General features: G+C 33.0%; 2 protein-coding genes and 1 non-coding gene across 3 annotated transcripts; all 3 read left to right on the forward strand.

Moving 5' to 3' along the window:
* The first annotated feature begins 2522 nt into the window (after positions 1-2522).
* Positions 2523-4241, forward strand: LOC130810890 (uncharacterized). Its single transcript, XM_057677015.1, has 3 exons — positions 2523-2593; positions 2915-3036; positions 3859-4241. Exons 1-3 carry the CDS (start codon positions 2523-2525, stop codon positions 4239-4241), a joined length of 576 nt encoding a protein of 191 aa, XP_057532998.1.
* On the forward strand, positions 3475-3590 carry LOC130811939 (U5 spliceosomal RNA). Its single transcript, XR_009041552.1, has one exon. It is a non-coding gene; the product is annotated as a U5 spliceosomal RNA (small nuclear RNA).
* A 2182-nt stretch (positions 4242-6423) lies between the features above and the next one.
* On the forward strand, positions 6424-6813 carry LOC130810891 (uncharacterized mitochondrial protein AtMg00820-like). The gene has a single exon (XM_057677016.1). It carries the CDS (start codon positions 6424-6426, stop codon positions 6811-6813), a length of 390 nt encoding a protein of 129 aa, XP_057532999.1.
* The last annotated feature ends 9447 nt before the right edge of the window (positions 6814-16260 follow it).

A 16260-nucleotide genomic window follows, 5' to 3' on the forward strand; every position in this document is an offset into this window, starting at 1 on the left:
GATGATTGTGGCTCGATTGAGTAAGTTTGACAACGAAGAGAAGCAAATTAAAAGAGTTGAAGAGGAACAATGAAAAGTGTTCTAGTATTGCTAAAAGCGTCAAATGGTCGTTGCTCTCTGTAATTTTACAATGTAAACTCGACAATGATCACCAAATGTGAAATAAATCACATATTTGTATAAATGATGGATGCAAATTGTTGGGGTCAAAAACTTAAATATTGAAGATTACTAACGTAAAATACTGAATTAGTAATGTATAACAAGATAACTCAAATTTGAAGGACATTGATGAATCATTTAAGTTTTTATATTGATGCACTTTAACAAGAACTAAAAGATTAGATCTTTTGTAAGGTGCTTATTGATTTATAACTGATGACTGATTTCAATTTCATGGAAAATCTCGTTAATTTATAAATAATGTTATTTACAATGTAGCAATACTAGAAACTACTTTTCAACATTCATCATTAGATAACTTAAATTAGTCATTTGTTGAAATTAAAGGATAAATTTAGGTATAATTTGATAAGCAAAAACTAATCATAAATTTCTTTGAGGTTTAATTAGTCACTAGTAGCTTTGGTTAATCTCGATTAACGATTATTTGTCAGTTGTAATATTGTTATAGTTAAGGTTTAATTTTACTATTTTTGACTATCAACGGGTTCGATTTCAACTTCGGTGCATGTAATGTGGATTTGCTAAACCTCAAAAAAGAACACATTTGAAGTCAAGTAGCTTTCGACTTCAGTTTAATTTTTCATCTCGGGACACATTTAAACAACTTGAACATACGCAATATTAGCGACAAACAACAAATTTGACGCCATAACTAATGTATAGTAGCCTATTTTTGTATTTTCTCATTTGAGTGTAAGCTTAGAATTATTTTATTTGGCTATCTATTAAGTGAAATTCAGTATTTGTAGGCGAGGATTCCCAAGGTGAAATTATCTTTATTGGGCTAATTTATGTGCATTTAGTGTGTTAAAGTAATTATTTCAATTTTAAAGTGATCGGCTAGAAAAATAAGCTAATTATATGAGTTCATCTTATAGTGAGACAATTTCATACAAGAAGAGCTGAGATTTGAGGGAGTATTTCATGTAGTGAGGGTGTTTTTTCAACTACATAGGAGTTAGGACACGTAAATGGTAATGTGTGATTTATTTTACAACGTAAAGATAAAGATTGTTCATGCAAGGTGATGGCAAATAGTAAAAATGCAGTATAACATTATTCATGAACATACCATTGCAATTATACTCTTAGTTTGGACCACCAAGTTGGAGGTAGAGAGTTGATACCCTTGAGATTGAATAGGGCAACAATAATGTCTTCCCATTTAATTGAATATACAACGTAACACTCTTCTCAAAATCTTTAACAATGAGCTTGAGATCACATATAGATATTTTTTTTTGGAATTCCTATAAAAATAAATATTGAGTTTTTGCCTTTTTTTTACAAATATTTTTTTGAATCCGTTGGTGAGTTTGAGCTTTAACTTTTTCATGTGATTGATAAAATGTAAAGTTTTTGGTTAAATTAAGTACTTGTTTCAAGTGGATTTAAAATATAAGGTCAATTAGGATAATCACGACGTTTGTTTTTTGTAAAAAAAAAATGTTATTACGTTGGGTAAAAATAACATAAAGTTAACAAAATAACTTTTCGTCCGTCTACCATGTGAAAAAGCCGAAAATTTAGGGTTACCACATAGAATTTTTCTATTTTTTATTTCTTGACCAAAGTTTGTCAAATTAAAAATAGTAAAAGAACAAACGGAGTATAAATAGTGTTTATATTTTTTTTAAGAATTTTGGATATTATGATTGAAGAGAAAATTAGGTAAATATTGATTTAAGTTTGAGAGAATGAATACCAATCAAAAAATAATAGACTGCGACAATAGTAATAAAATTTTCATGTATTAAATTGATAGGATCTATTAGTTCAGTCGCCTTAAACCTAGTCAAAAATAAATTCACCAACTATGCAAGATGATTTGGAAGATTGCAACCAAGAGTACCTAATAGCATGAAACGGGGTTGTGATTGATATTTTTAAAACTGAGACTAATTCATTAATAAAGAGTCATACTCCATTTATATCAGAATTAACAACAATTTACAAACTCTAGCCAACAAAGAAGAAGAAAAAAATAGAGTAGGCTATATACTACAAGGTTTGATTTCTAAAACTTCATTTCCTATTTGTAAGGAAAAGTTGATGTAGAAATTTACAATTGAAATTCATCATTATTTTACTTTTGAGAATCCCCTCTCAAGCCTCTCTATATCCAATTTTAAAAAAAAATTGGATGTGATAAAATCTTGATATAGCCGCCAATCTACAAAGTAAGAATTGCGACTCGTGCATGAGATTACGAACCTTTTGGAGTTTATGGTTGATCTTAATGCAGCAGGTTGATCAAGAGCTGTGTCATGGTCAATGTTCTTTGTGCAATTAGTTTCCTTTTATATTTAGAATGATCAGAAGGTTGTGTTCAACAGATGGCAAGGTTTCAGCTTACAACAACTTGCAATAGTGCAGTCCAGATGTTGACAGAAGGACTGATTGGCTGGTTGGGTTGTTTATCTTATAAGCACGTGTTCACTAGAATTTTTTTTAGCCTTAATATTAAGTTTGTTATATTCACTAACAAACTATAGTTAGTTATAACTAACTATTCTTGATTTCGTTTTCTTTGTTTCTTGTAAAAGCTATATATATGTAGCTCTCCCATGTAATTTGATTTGTTCAATGAAATATTTTTTTTTGTTCTATTTCTTCAATCTTTCTCCTTAGTTTTAATATGGTATCAGAGCTACAGGCTTCTTGATCCTGTCTCACTGTCTCATCGTCTTTCTTGCATCTATTCTTTGCCTCACTTTTGTATGTTCAGCAGACACATCATGGGAAAGACAGAAAAACACCAAGATCCCACAATGAACCCCTCTTCTGTTTACTACCTGCACCCCACTGATACAAGCCTTAAGCTTGTCACCAATACATTCAAGGGTGTTGGTTTTAAAGTAGGGCTGGCAAAAGCTGACCCGACCTGCTAACCTGATTAGAAACCGACTCGAAATTAGCGTTTAGATTTTTGACCCAATTAATTAAATGGGTCAACCCCACCTGATCTGTTTATTAAATGGGTTAGGTTCAGGTTGAATATTTAAACCCGAAAAAAAACCTGTTTAACCCATTTATTAAATTTAAGACGGATCAACATTTGCCAAATACTTCGTAAAACTAAGATAATACCAATTACCATGTATTGAGGGATTTGTTAGCTGAACATGACTTTCAATAAGAAAGGAAGTTGTCCCACATCGGCTAAGGGATTTGTCAGCTGAAGATGACTTTCAATAACAAAGGAAATTGTCCCACATCGGCTATGAAAGATACTAATAAAAGAAAAATCTTTTAAATCACTTCCACAGATCTCATACCAACTTACGCAGCCACGCCGTGAGCACAAAGCGAACTATTCTTTCGCCTTTTACTAAAGAATACCGTGTGCTCGCTGCATTAAGTGGCATACGTTTATTTTTGGAGGAAGCCTTTAATTAAGGTTAAATGGGTCAAATGACCTGAAATATATGAATTTAATGACCTAAAAAAAAAAGTAGGTTAAATGGGTCATTAGCAGGTTGATGAGTTGATCCGATCTGCTACAGATCAGGTCGGGGTTTCAATTTGACCCATTAATTAAATGGATCAGGTTCAGGTTAAGGGTTTATTGACCCATTTATATATGATCCGAACCTGAAAATGACCCAACCCGACCTGTTTGACACCCCTATTTTAAAGGGTGGAAACGTGCCATGTCTATTGCCTGATCAGGGAAGAATAAAATTGGCTTTGTAGATGGGACTGTTACTAAATCAGCCACAAGTTCTTCACAAGCTAGGGCGTGGGATCATGTTAATGATATAGTGATTGGATGGATCATAAATTCTGTGGATGACAATATAGCCAAGAGCATTCTTTGGTTAAAAACAGCCAAAGAAGTTTGGGATGAATTAGAGCATCGTTATGGTCAGTCTTCATCGGCACAACTATTTCATATTGTGGAAGAATTGAGTAAAGTGTCACAAACAGGTGATATGAGTATAGAAGAATTTTACACAAAATTGAAGGGAATTTGGGATGAATTGGATGCCCTTAATCCAATTGTGTCTTGTTCTTGTGATGGGTGTAACTGCAAATTTATCACAAAAGGCTAATCAAAGCCAACAAAGTAGGAGGTTTAGTTCAATTCTTGATGAAATTGAACCACAAATACCACCAAACAAGAAGCAATATTTTGATGATGAAACCAACTACTACTGCTGCAGAGGCATATGGTATTTTACTCCAAGAACAGGTTCATCAAGACATATGCAAAAATGTCTTTAATGATGAACAAGAAACCATGGTTTGTAGGGTTGAGAAGAGAAAATTTTATGATAACAGAAACAAAGGCAACACAATAGGAAAAAGAGCCAATAATAGCTTTTACTGTGAGCATTGCAAGATTCCAGGGCATACTCAAGACAGGTGTTGGAAACTTCATGGTTACCTACCTAAACTCAAGAACAAATCTTGGAAAAAGGATAGTAAAGTAGCTTCGAATGTTGCTACTCTTGATTACACCCACACAGAAAGTAACATTGCTACTGGGTAGAACAAACTCACTAATGAACAAATAGGACAACTTCTAAGCCTACTGAATAAGCAAAATAATGACGCTAAAGAACCTTACATAAACAACACAACATATTTGGCAGGTAACCCTTGTTCCAATAAAAAAAATGTGTGATATGGATTATTAATAGTGGTGCTTCAGACAACATTTGTTCTAATCTAGATTGCTTTGTTGATTGCATAAAGGTTGAAGGACAACCTCATTGGGTTACCATACTCGATGGGACTCAAGTTAAGGTTGAAATACTAGGCACAGTTAAGCTATGCAATGGCTTAACCCTAAAGAATGTTTTATATGTTCCAAATTTTTGCTTCAATCTTAAATCTATTAGCAAGCTTATTAAAGATTTGAATTGCTGTGTGTTTTCTGATACTAATGGATGCTTTATTCAAGGGTCTTTGATGAGGAAACATTTTCATCTTGGTAAGGCTGAACATGGCCTATATTTCCTCCAAGATCAATGCAAAAATGCAAAGACACAAGCATTTCAATGGATTTTATCAAGAATAACAATAAGGTTGACCCAACTGTGAGTGTAGTCAGAAATAAAAGACAACAAGCAAAGATAGTTGCTGTTGATGTTGTAGATAATACAAATCTTTGTACAGATGCTAAACTGTGGCATCTCAGGAAGGGGCACCTCCCCTTTAAACAATTGTACTTGTTGTTTCCAGAATTAAAAGCTAAAGTTGTTTATAATGATCTCTTTTGTACAATTTGTCCACTAGCCAAGAAGGCTAGGGATCCTTTTATTAAAAGTGAAATAAATTCCATTGAACCTTTTCAACTTTTGCATATTGACATATAGGGGCCATTAAGGCACCTATCAAGAATAAGATGTGCAAATTTTATTACCATTGTGGATAATTTTTCAAGATTCACTTGGGTGATTTTCATTAAAGAAAAATCTGAATTCCTTATGCACTTCAAAAATTTTTGTGCTCTCATTCTCACACAATTTAATAAGAAAATTAAGTGTGTAAGGGCAGATAATCCTAAGGAACTCTCCAAGGGAGACACCATGAAAAATTATCAAGAAAAGGGCATTGAAGTCCAAACATCTTGTGTTGTCACCCCTCAACAAAATGGGTTGTGAAACGTAAGCATAGACACTTATTAGAAGTCACAAGGGCATTGTTATATCAATCTAAGCTACCTATTCATTTTTGGTCTAATTGCTTGATGTGTGCAGTACACTTCATAAGTAGGATGCCTTTGTATGCTTTAAACAAAAAAATTCCTTATGAATTAATGTATGGGAATAAACTCAAATATGAATTTCTTAAGGCCTTTGGATGCCTATGCTTTGCTTCTACTATCAACAAGCACAGAACTAAGATTGACCCTAGAGCATCTGCTTGTATTTTCCTTGGATATGCTCCAACATAAAAGAGATATAAGGTATACAACTTGCACACCAAATCTATTTTTGTGTCAAGAGATGTGAAGTTCTTTAAAAGATTTTTCCCTTTCCAAATTAAAAGGGATCCTACTTCAAGTACTAATAAATTTTTCCTTCCCTTTTCTAGTAATGAGAAAATCCCTTATTCCTTTAATATTCCACAGGAAGACACAAATATGTAAACCGATGAGTCAGTCACAAACAAAATCACAATTCTATTCTTGTGAGTCCTAGAGCCAAGTCCTCTAGATCTATTCATTGACCTGTTTATTTGCAAGACTATGTTTGCAATTACACATCCAAACAACACTGGTGCAACATGATTGAGTATCATGCTCTTAGCACAAATCATTATCATATAGCAAAGACCTATGATACCTATGATAAGCCAAGGGTTTATAATGAGGCCAGTCTTAATCCTAATTGGATCAAAGCTATACAAGATGAGATCCAAGCTTTAGATGATAAAAAGATATGGGAAGTTGTTGATTTACCCAAAGAAAAAAAGGCCATAGGATCAAAATGGGTGTACAAACTCAAGTTTAGGTTTGATGGATCCTTAAAGAGGTTTAAAGCTAGATTGGTTGCTAAAGGATTCAACCAAAAGCATGGAATAGATTATGAAGAGACTTTCTCTCCTGTGGTTAAGATGCCTACTGTGAGATGCATGCTAGCCATTGCAGCTAGTCATAGATGGACTATCCATTAACTTGATGTCAGCAATGCCTTTCTTCATGGAGATCTCCATGAAGAAGTATACATGAAGAAGCCTAATGGCTTGTCTAATCCTAACAACCAAGTATGTTTGCTAAAAAAGTACTTGTATGGGCTCAAGCACGCCTTAAGGCAATGGCATGCCAAGCTTGTTAATGAACTTAAAATTCTTGGCTTTACACATTCCAAAAATAATTATTCCTTATTCACAAAGATTAGTAAGGAACATACTACCTTGCTAGCCGTTTATGTTGATGACATCCTAGTTTCAAGAAATAATGAGCATGAAATAAAGCTTCTAAAGAAACATTTACAAAACACCTTTACCATCAAGGATTTTTGGGTCTTTACAATATTTCTTAGGTATATAGAGGTTAGTTATTCCTCTAAAGGTCTAAATCTTATACAACATAAGTATACTAAAGACCTTCTCAAAGAAAGTGGTATACAATCCTTTTCTAAGGTAGTTACTCCCTTACCCATGCATCTCAAACTATTAGCTCATGAAGGTGATCTGTTTCCAGACCCCACTCTTTACAGAAGAATGATTGGGAATCTCAATTTTTTGACTCATACACACCCAAACTTCTCATATACCATAAAAACTTTTAGTCAATTCATGCCACAACCTAGAATACCACATTGGCATGCATTATAACATACTTTGAATTATGTTCATTCTACTTGTGGCCAAGGGATCATGTTGCAAGTTGAAAGCAAACTTGTCTTACAAGCCTTCACCGACTTAGATTGGGCTGTATGTCCTAACACTAGAAGGTCTGTGACAGGCTATATCCTCATGCTAGGAAATTCCCTTATTTGTTGGAAATCAAAGAAACAACATAATGTTTCTAGGTCTAGTTCAGAGGCTGAGTATAGAGCCATAGAAAATGCTGCCTCTGAAGTGGTTTGGCTCACACATTTGTTGATTAGGGGAGGGGGGGTGTTAGAGTTTATGGTTGATCATTATGCAACATGTTGATTAGGAGTTGTGTCATGGTCAATGTTCTTTGTGCAATTGGTTTCCTTTTATATTCAAAATGATCAGAAGGTTGTGTTCAACAGATGGCAAGGGTTTCAGCTTACAGCAACTTGCAATAGTGCAGTCCAGGTGTAGACAGAAGGAGTGATCAGCTGGTTGGGTTGTTTATCTTATAAGCACGTGTTCATTAGAATTTTTTTTAGCCTTTATATTAAGTTTGTTATATTCACTAACAAACTATAGTTAGTTATATCTAACTTTTCTTGATTTTGTTTTCTTTGTTTCTTGTAAAAGCTATATATATGTAGCTCTCCCATGTAATCTGATTTGTTCAATGAAATATATTTTTTTGTTCTGTTTATTCAATCTTTCTCCTTAGTTTTAACAGAACCACAAAGCAATTGATGTGCACTCCCCACAACCTAGTGGGTCCCTAGCGTATTGTTGTCTACTCTCTTCCTTTCTCCCGTTTTTGAAACTTCACATAATATCTTAACTAATAATTCTAGAATTTAGAACATGAATAATTAGTACATAATAACATTTAAGTAAACAATTTTTCTCTAAATATTATGAAATCAAATATAATTTCCGATTAATAAGATAAAAAATATAATGGAAAAATAAACAAAATAAGGCTTGTCAAATCCCTCACAATCCTTGATCAAGGCTCATATTAGATTCTCTAAGCTAACACTTATCTTGCATTTACCAACCCAATCAAAATGAAAGGCCAAAATAATTGTCGAATAAATACGAATCGGGTGTGAATTTGACTAATTATCTTCAAGTGGTAAGATTTGATAGGGAGGTAGTTTTGTTTATTTTACTATTATTTTTTTTGTTTTTTATCAATAATTGATTAGGAATTTGTAGTGAGATATAAAACCTTAGTAATTTGTTCTTTATAATTTTGATTAAGTGCTGACGGAACCCCACCGCGTATTTTGCCTTTCACACTTTTTTGCTTTCTCCGCAGTTTATTACTTTACCAATGTATAAATGTTGCTCTTCCATAATTATATTAAGTGTTAGAAAAGGAAACAATATATTCTCGGATAACTAATATGTCAGTGTAATCAAATCCCTCAATCACAGGGATATTCTTTCCATTGTTTGTAGTATATATACATAGAATGTATGATGTAAGAAACACAATTACAATAATATAAAACCCTAAAGTAATTGGTTGTATAGTCGTTTTCATGGTATCAGAGCTTTAGGGTGGTTTTCTGGTAGACCACTCTGAAAAAGTTTCATCATCTACCAAACTTACCTGGAGATGGAAAACGAAGAAAAAACCAGTAAACAATTGATTGAGCAGCCAGTCACCATGAACCAGTTGTTGCAACTGCTACAACAGTTAAACACCAACAAACCTAGTTAGAAAACTGGCCACAACCAACCCATCATCCTAAGCGAAAAGCTTAACCACCAGAATTATACAAAATGGCCAAAGCTCATGTATTTGGCCATTAGTTGGCGAGGGAGGCTCAATCACATCATCGCCTCTTCACCAGTAGCTAAAGACCCATGATATAAAAGATGGTCACAACATGATTCAAACGTTATCTTGTGGATCATTGATAACATTGAATCTGACCTAGCTAACCAGTTCCTTGACTATCCTACCGCAAAGGATTTGTGGAAGGGAATTGAGTCATTGTATAGTAGCGGGCGAGATGTGCTACAGGTTTACGATTTGACAGTCAAAGCAAACACCCTGAAACAAGAAAAAAGATACAATTGAGGTGTTTTATGGGAAATTGATAACCATATGGAAAGAAATTGACAGGAGGGTACCAAATCCCATGAAGCACATAGAGGACATCACCATCTATAATGAAATCACACAAAGAAACAGGCTTTACTAATTTTTGGCCGGTATTAGTGACAATTATGACAAAGATCGAAGGGATCTTCTCAACAAAAACCCCTTACCTTCTGTGGAGGAAGCATATGCAACCATCAGGAAAGAGATTGCAAGGAGGAAGATCCTTACCGATGCCCCATCACCGGAGATAAAATCCTCTGGTATTGGCAGTGGACTAGTAGTGAGATCGCGGTCAGGAAAACCATCATTTCGGCGAGAAGAGGTGGACAAGTCACATCTTCATTGTACTCATTGTGGTGGATCTCGTCACACAAAAGAGGGTTGCTTCAAAATCATCGACTTTCTTGAATGGTGGCCAAAACTCCAAGCCCGAAAAAAGAACAAAGAATAGGGGAGATACAACCCAGAACAGAAGAGAGGAGAAGACAAAAGGAGAGACAATACTACTTATGGTGCTCGGATGGACTCACGAAAGGGAGAAACCAAAGCAGAAGCATCGGCAGCCATAGCAGGTAGTGAGGAACAAATGGGTTTTTCAAACCCTAAAGTAAATGAAGAAGGTAAAGCATCAGTTTGTGTGGGGGAGGTCACGAGACAAATGTCTCCTCTCACCACTACTCTCATCACTCCCCTCCCTTTAAATAATAAATTCACTCCTCTCACCTCAAATGCATTGACCAACAATAATTATTTTGTGTCAACAAATTTTAATGATTGTTCTAGTTTAAAAAAAGAATCTCTTTGTAAAAGGGAAAAATATGTTGATAATGTGTGGGAATTAGGCTTAGTTGCAAAACGAGCCAATAGATTTTTTACTATGGTGCCACAGACACGATGACATATGATCTAGGAGACTTGTCATCCATAGAGTCACCAAATAAAAAACTGGTACAAACAACCAATGGAGAATTAGTTCTAGTTGAAGGTGCAGGGACCATTTCAATCTTCCCAGAAACATGTCTTAAAATTTTTTTTTATATACATAAGTTGTCTGATAAGTTACTTTCTGTTAGTCAACTGACTAAGGAATTGAAATTGTACTGTTTTGATGGGTTTTGATTTTTGTATTGTACAGGATCTACAGACAGGGAAGATAATTGGGCGTGGTATTAAGAAAAATGGATTGTATGTGGATGAGGTGTCTCAAAAAGGCAAAGCATCATTTGTTCGCGGATCGGTACAACAACAATTATGGATATGGCCTCGTCAACTTGGTCAACCATCCCTAGGGACTTGGAGCATCTTTTCCCTTCCCTACGTGGTTCAAAATTAGTTTTTAACTGCAAATCATGTATTTTAGCAAATAGTCACAAACATTCAAATTCCTCTAGTTTTAGTCGTTGCAACAAAACCTTTTATGTTAGTATACTCCGACGTCTGGGGACCTGGTTCACATGACGGGGCTCATACTTTCTCCTACTATGTTTTATTTATTAATGATTGCACCCGTATGAGTTGGATATATTTTGCTAAACAAAAATCTTTATGATGTGTTTGTTCGTTTTTATCACATGGTTCACACTCAATTTCAAACATGTATTAGAATACTCCGTACTGATAATGGCAAAAAATATGTGAACCTTAAAATGAAAGAGTTTTTTGCTAGCCAGGGGCTCCTCCACCATACCACTTGTGTCGATACCCCCAACATAATATTGCAGTGTAATCAAATCCCTCAATCACAGGGATATTCTTTCCATTGTTTGTAGTATATATGCGTAGAATGTATGATGTAAGAAACACAATTACAATAATACAAAACCCTAAATTAATTAGTTGTATAGCCGTTTTCATTAAGCTATGTTTTCACTCCTTTTTAGTTCGACCCCTTGGAACGTGGCAAGATCAAACTTCGAAGATATTCGGTGGCGAAATCAAGGTTCAGAATCCCAGGGGTATCAATTAGTGGACGAAATTTCGGCAAAGTTTCGTTTGTAAAATTAACAACTAACTTCTTATTTCTGCAAAATGACAAGTAGAAACACAATAAATTTATCAAAATTATGATCTTATTTTTGAAAGAGTTCTCGTAATTAAATAGGGTTTTCGAATAAAAGAATGCTAGCAATTAAAAGCTATCTTAATCATATGCATACCTAAACGCAATATACCATAAAAGGAAATAAAACAAAATAAATCAACTGACCTAATAAAAAAATAGGACAATATAAATAAATTAGACAAAATTACTAAAATGAAGGAGTATTTATCATCAAAAGACTTTAATATTAATTTTACATTTTTACTCTTTCCAATAAAAAAGTCTGTTTTGAAATTTTTTTTAAAACAAACACCTAGGGGCACGTGACCTCGTAGGCCCTAATATACATCCGCCACTGGAGATATCTATCTATCTATAAGACTATAAATAGTATTAAAACAAAACACTAACATCACCACTTTTTAAAATTAATTGTGTCACTTTCTCAACAAACAATTTCCCTCGAAATTTAAAGATGAAATCATTGTTATTATGACTAATTTTTTTTACTTTTTAAATCACATCATTTAATTTATTAGAAAATTATTTATTTTATTTATTTTTTGTAATTAATTATAATATCTTTTTAATTTAATTTATTAAATGAGTATTATTTAGTATATTGGATATTTTTAAATCGTAAATATAATATACTTTTATCAGGATTTGTTTTCATTATTTACACTAGTAGTTACCTTTATGTAATGCTAAATTCTAATATGATTTAGGTTGTGGCTATCTTTATATAAATCGCTTATATTTTTTATGAGAAAAAAATTGTCTTTTCCGTTTAAACTTTTATAAAATAATTTTACATATTTTTATGTTGAGGGTGTGACCAAGGTAAGTAAATAAGATAACACAACTAAAACAATCCAAGGCCTCAATACCTTCCAAAATATGTCACGACGAAATGAATCGTCGTTGGCTCCTCAAATCATCAACTCCAATACGAATCGTGATTCTAGTGTTAACGCATCAGTTTTAACGGCTACAAAAGAAGTAGTTTTACGGGCATACATCCAAAACTACGCAGCAGAACTATGAATCATACAAGGAGTCACATGGTTTTATACAAAAAAATTATACAACCCCAAACTTAACAAATAATATAAGAGCTACAACGTCAGGCTAATCATATAGTAATTGCTCTAATCGTATTCCACTCTTTTCCCAATACAAAGCAAAAGAAGCTCCTAAACCTATTATGCCAAGCTATGATCCTCCTGCTGCTCAGCATAATGACCATAGTCAAATGTATCATAGCATGAACATCATAGAAAGTCATAAACAAACAATAACAAACACATACACATCAGTAATCAATGAACTTATAACAATTAGAATCATTGAACAAAAGGGATAAGCGACGACATAGCACAACAATAACAAATCTACTTATTTGTCTAAACACTTCTTTTACTCGTGATTTCTCTTTCAAACTACTAACCCCTCGTTGTATATTCAAAAGTAGTGGATCGTTTCTCTATTCATGGCATAGTGACACAGCCAAGGGCGTTATCGGCCATCCGACACCCATGGCAAAGTATGAACTCATACTCCCTCCAGCTGACCTTCTCGGGTCCTACCTTCGGGAAAACTAACACACTATGGTACCAATCCAGTGAAGAGGCCACCATATTGGGGTTTGCAGGCCTGCATGGTAACACCTCGGTCAAGGCTCATACCCCCTTACGGTGATCCCGTTGGATCTCACCTAGGGGACTACTAAATCAACAGGACATAATCTAGTTGTGTCACGCCAACTAATCATAATCAAGGATCAATAAAGGGAATCACTTCGATACCACACATAACCATAGTGCGTTCTCTGCTATTTAGAAATTTGTTCTCATAGCCTCCAAATGCTTTAATTCTACTTGCCTATACCACTATTATGATTATTTGATAGCATAGTTTACTTTATGGCACTCTATAATTCTAAATCAAACCCTAATTATTTAATATTCAAAGATAACACCTTTAATTATTACTCATAGTAAGATTCAATAAAATTAATACATAATCAATCCAAAACTCATTACTTAAATAAGATTCCAATTAAACTAGAAAAATTAATTAGAGAAAGAAGTGATGACTTACAAAGGTGAAGCTACAAAAGGGATGAAAAAGAAACAAGTAGTGGAAGGGGCGTGGTGATGCAAGCCATGTGATGGTGGAGGGAGGACTGTCGGCTGCACCGGCTGCTGGTGGTGGAGGAGGCCTTTGGTGTGCCAGCTATTGTTGAGGGGGAGAAGAGACACAACTGTGCTGTGTCATGGCCATTGTTGTGTCAATAATAATAATAATTAATGACTTCGTAAAAACGACGAGGTGTTACAGATTTAGTGACTCTCTATTTGTCCTTTAGTGGCATATGTAATTATTACTTTAGTCTATAGTAACATTTATGAAAAATGTTACTAGATAATATGTCGCGAAAAGATTTAGTATGATTTTTTATTATGCTGCTAAAGGGTTTAATAAATGTCACTAAATCCACTATATGTCTATATGTACTACTAGAAATTTAAAGTAGTGACATTTAAATTAAATGTCGCTAAATATATCTCATTAAAAGTAAATTATGTTGTATTGACACAAGGAAAAAGAGGTTTGGAAAATCTAGAGTGATTTGTAATAGTGATCAATGTATGTGATCTCCATCAAATGTGAGACCTTTGTGCTTAAGAGGTTGTTCTCAAGACTTGTGATAATTTGTTTCGTTAATGTAATGTTGATAAAGTAACAACATACAATTGTTTAAGGGAGAGATATCCAAGATACTTCATTAATTATTTTTATATTTTTGCTCTTGCTTTTGTTATTCCTTAGTGTACGCTTTATTTTTGTATTGCTTTTGCGTCCTTAAGCCTTTCATTACAAGTAAAATTTAATATCAAAAAATATAAATTAATTTTGAATCGATAAAAATTAGTTGAATGAGGAAAACTCAAATCAACTAAGTTGAAATTTAGTCTAAAATAAATAACAAAATTGTACTTAAAACACTCCAAAGATACTCAAATTACAAAATTTCAAAGTGGAGTATGAAATTAGGGAGAGTCAAAAAGTAAGATTAGGCACCCAATACTAGACAATGATGGTCATGATTATGGTTAGCAAGATCATGACTAACATGGAAAGGAGCGTTCTAAGATGCTCATTTAATGTAACACCGTATTTAGCAGTCAAAACAGAAGCCTGTTAAGTCGGTAAAAGATTCATTACCTTAACTTATTTTTAAATTTTCTTTTGGAGTTACACTTTTATTAATATCATCAACTTGTTTGATGTTGTAAGCAACAATATTATCAGTGTATCTCCCTCATAGAAAACTATGGTCAGAGTTTAGGAAGGAAAAGATGGCGACAATCATACCCATAAAGAAGAACACGGCCAAAGAGTTTTCCAACTTGAGAAAGAATAAGATAAGTTTTTGTCGGTGCACGCTTTGTTTTTATATTGCACGGACTTTTAAGTATTGACATATGTAAATATTTGACTTATATATTATCAGTATTAAATTTCAAATTTCAATATCTAAAGATTTGATAACAAACATTTAGATGTATATGATGTTGCAAGTAAACTTATATATTTAACCAAAAATTAAATATTTATAAATTTATATATATATAATTTTTAAATGTAGTCTCAACTAACAATTATAGGTTTTGAAGCACCTTTTTGTACACAACTTACAATTTCAGTGTAATTGCAATTTGCTGCAATCACAAATATTTGTCATTAATATCCGTCTTTTATACATTTTTTATATATTGTAATTATTTTCAGTTAAATGTTTGTTTTTAGTTAATAATAAATTATTATTTGACGAATTTAACAATTAAAATAGTGCCAATTTTGCATTTGATAATTTCAATTAAAATAGTGCCAATTTTGCATTTGATAATTTCTTTAAATATGGGTTCTTTATAGGTTAGTTTTAAAATTTAAAAAGTTAAATATTGTAATACGTTAAATATGGCCTAAATTGCCAAATTTCTTTACAAACAATATCAATTCAAAACTATTATAGCATTCATAATCGTCCGTATACTGTCATAAACATTTTCTTTTTTTCTTTCCTTTTTCCTAATTTTTTTTATTCTAGTTGTACTTTAATTTACACTTACACATATTTAGACTACTTAAATCTTGACATTTGGTTGGATATTTGAAAAAGTGTCATGTGGAATTTGGCAACTCTTTTAATTAGTTGTATGATTATATCATTCATAATCGTCCTTATATTGTTATAAATAGTTTTTTTTTTAATTTTTTTTTTCTTTTTTCTAATTTTTTATCCTTGTTGTACTTTAGTTTACACTTGGACATATTTAGACTACTTAAACCGGGATATTTGGTTGGACATTTAAAAGAGTGTCATTTGGAATTTGACAACTCTTTTAATTAGTTGTACGATGATTAGTTTATGATATATGTGTTTAATTGGTACTAGTTATTTATCAGTTTGTGAAGCTTCAGTTGTTATTTACTCCCTCTAATATCCCATTTGCTTTAGACACTATTTATCTTTTACTCTTAATTTGTATTTTATTATTAATATATAAGTTAAAACATAGTCAAGTGAGATCTTGTTTGATTCGTCTAATAGCAAGTTTATTCATATAAACTTTCC

The sequence above is a fragment of the Amaranthus tricolor genome, chromosome 4, assembly GCF_026212465.1.
Source record: "Amaranthus tricolor cultivar Red isolate AtriRed21 chromosome 4, ASM2621246v1, whole genome shotgun sequence".
NCBI lineage: Eukaryota > Viridiplantae > Streptophyta > Magnoliopsida > Caryophyllales > Amaranthaceae > Amaranthus > Amaranthus tricolor.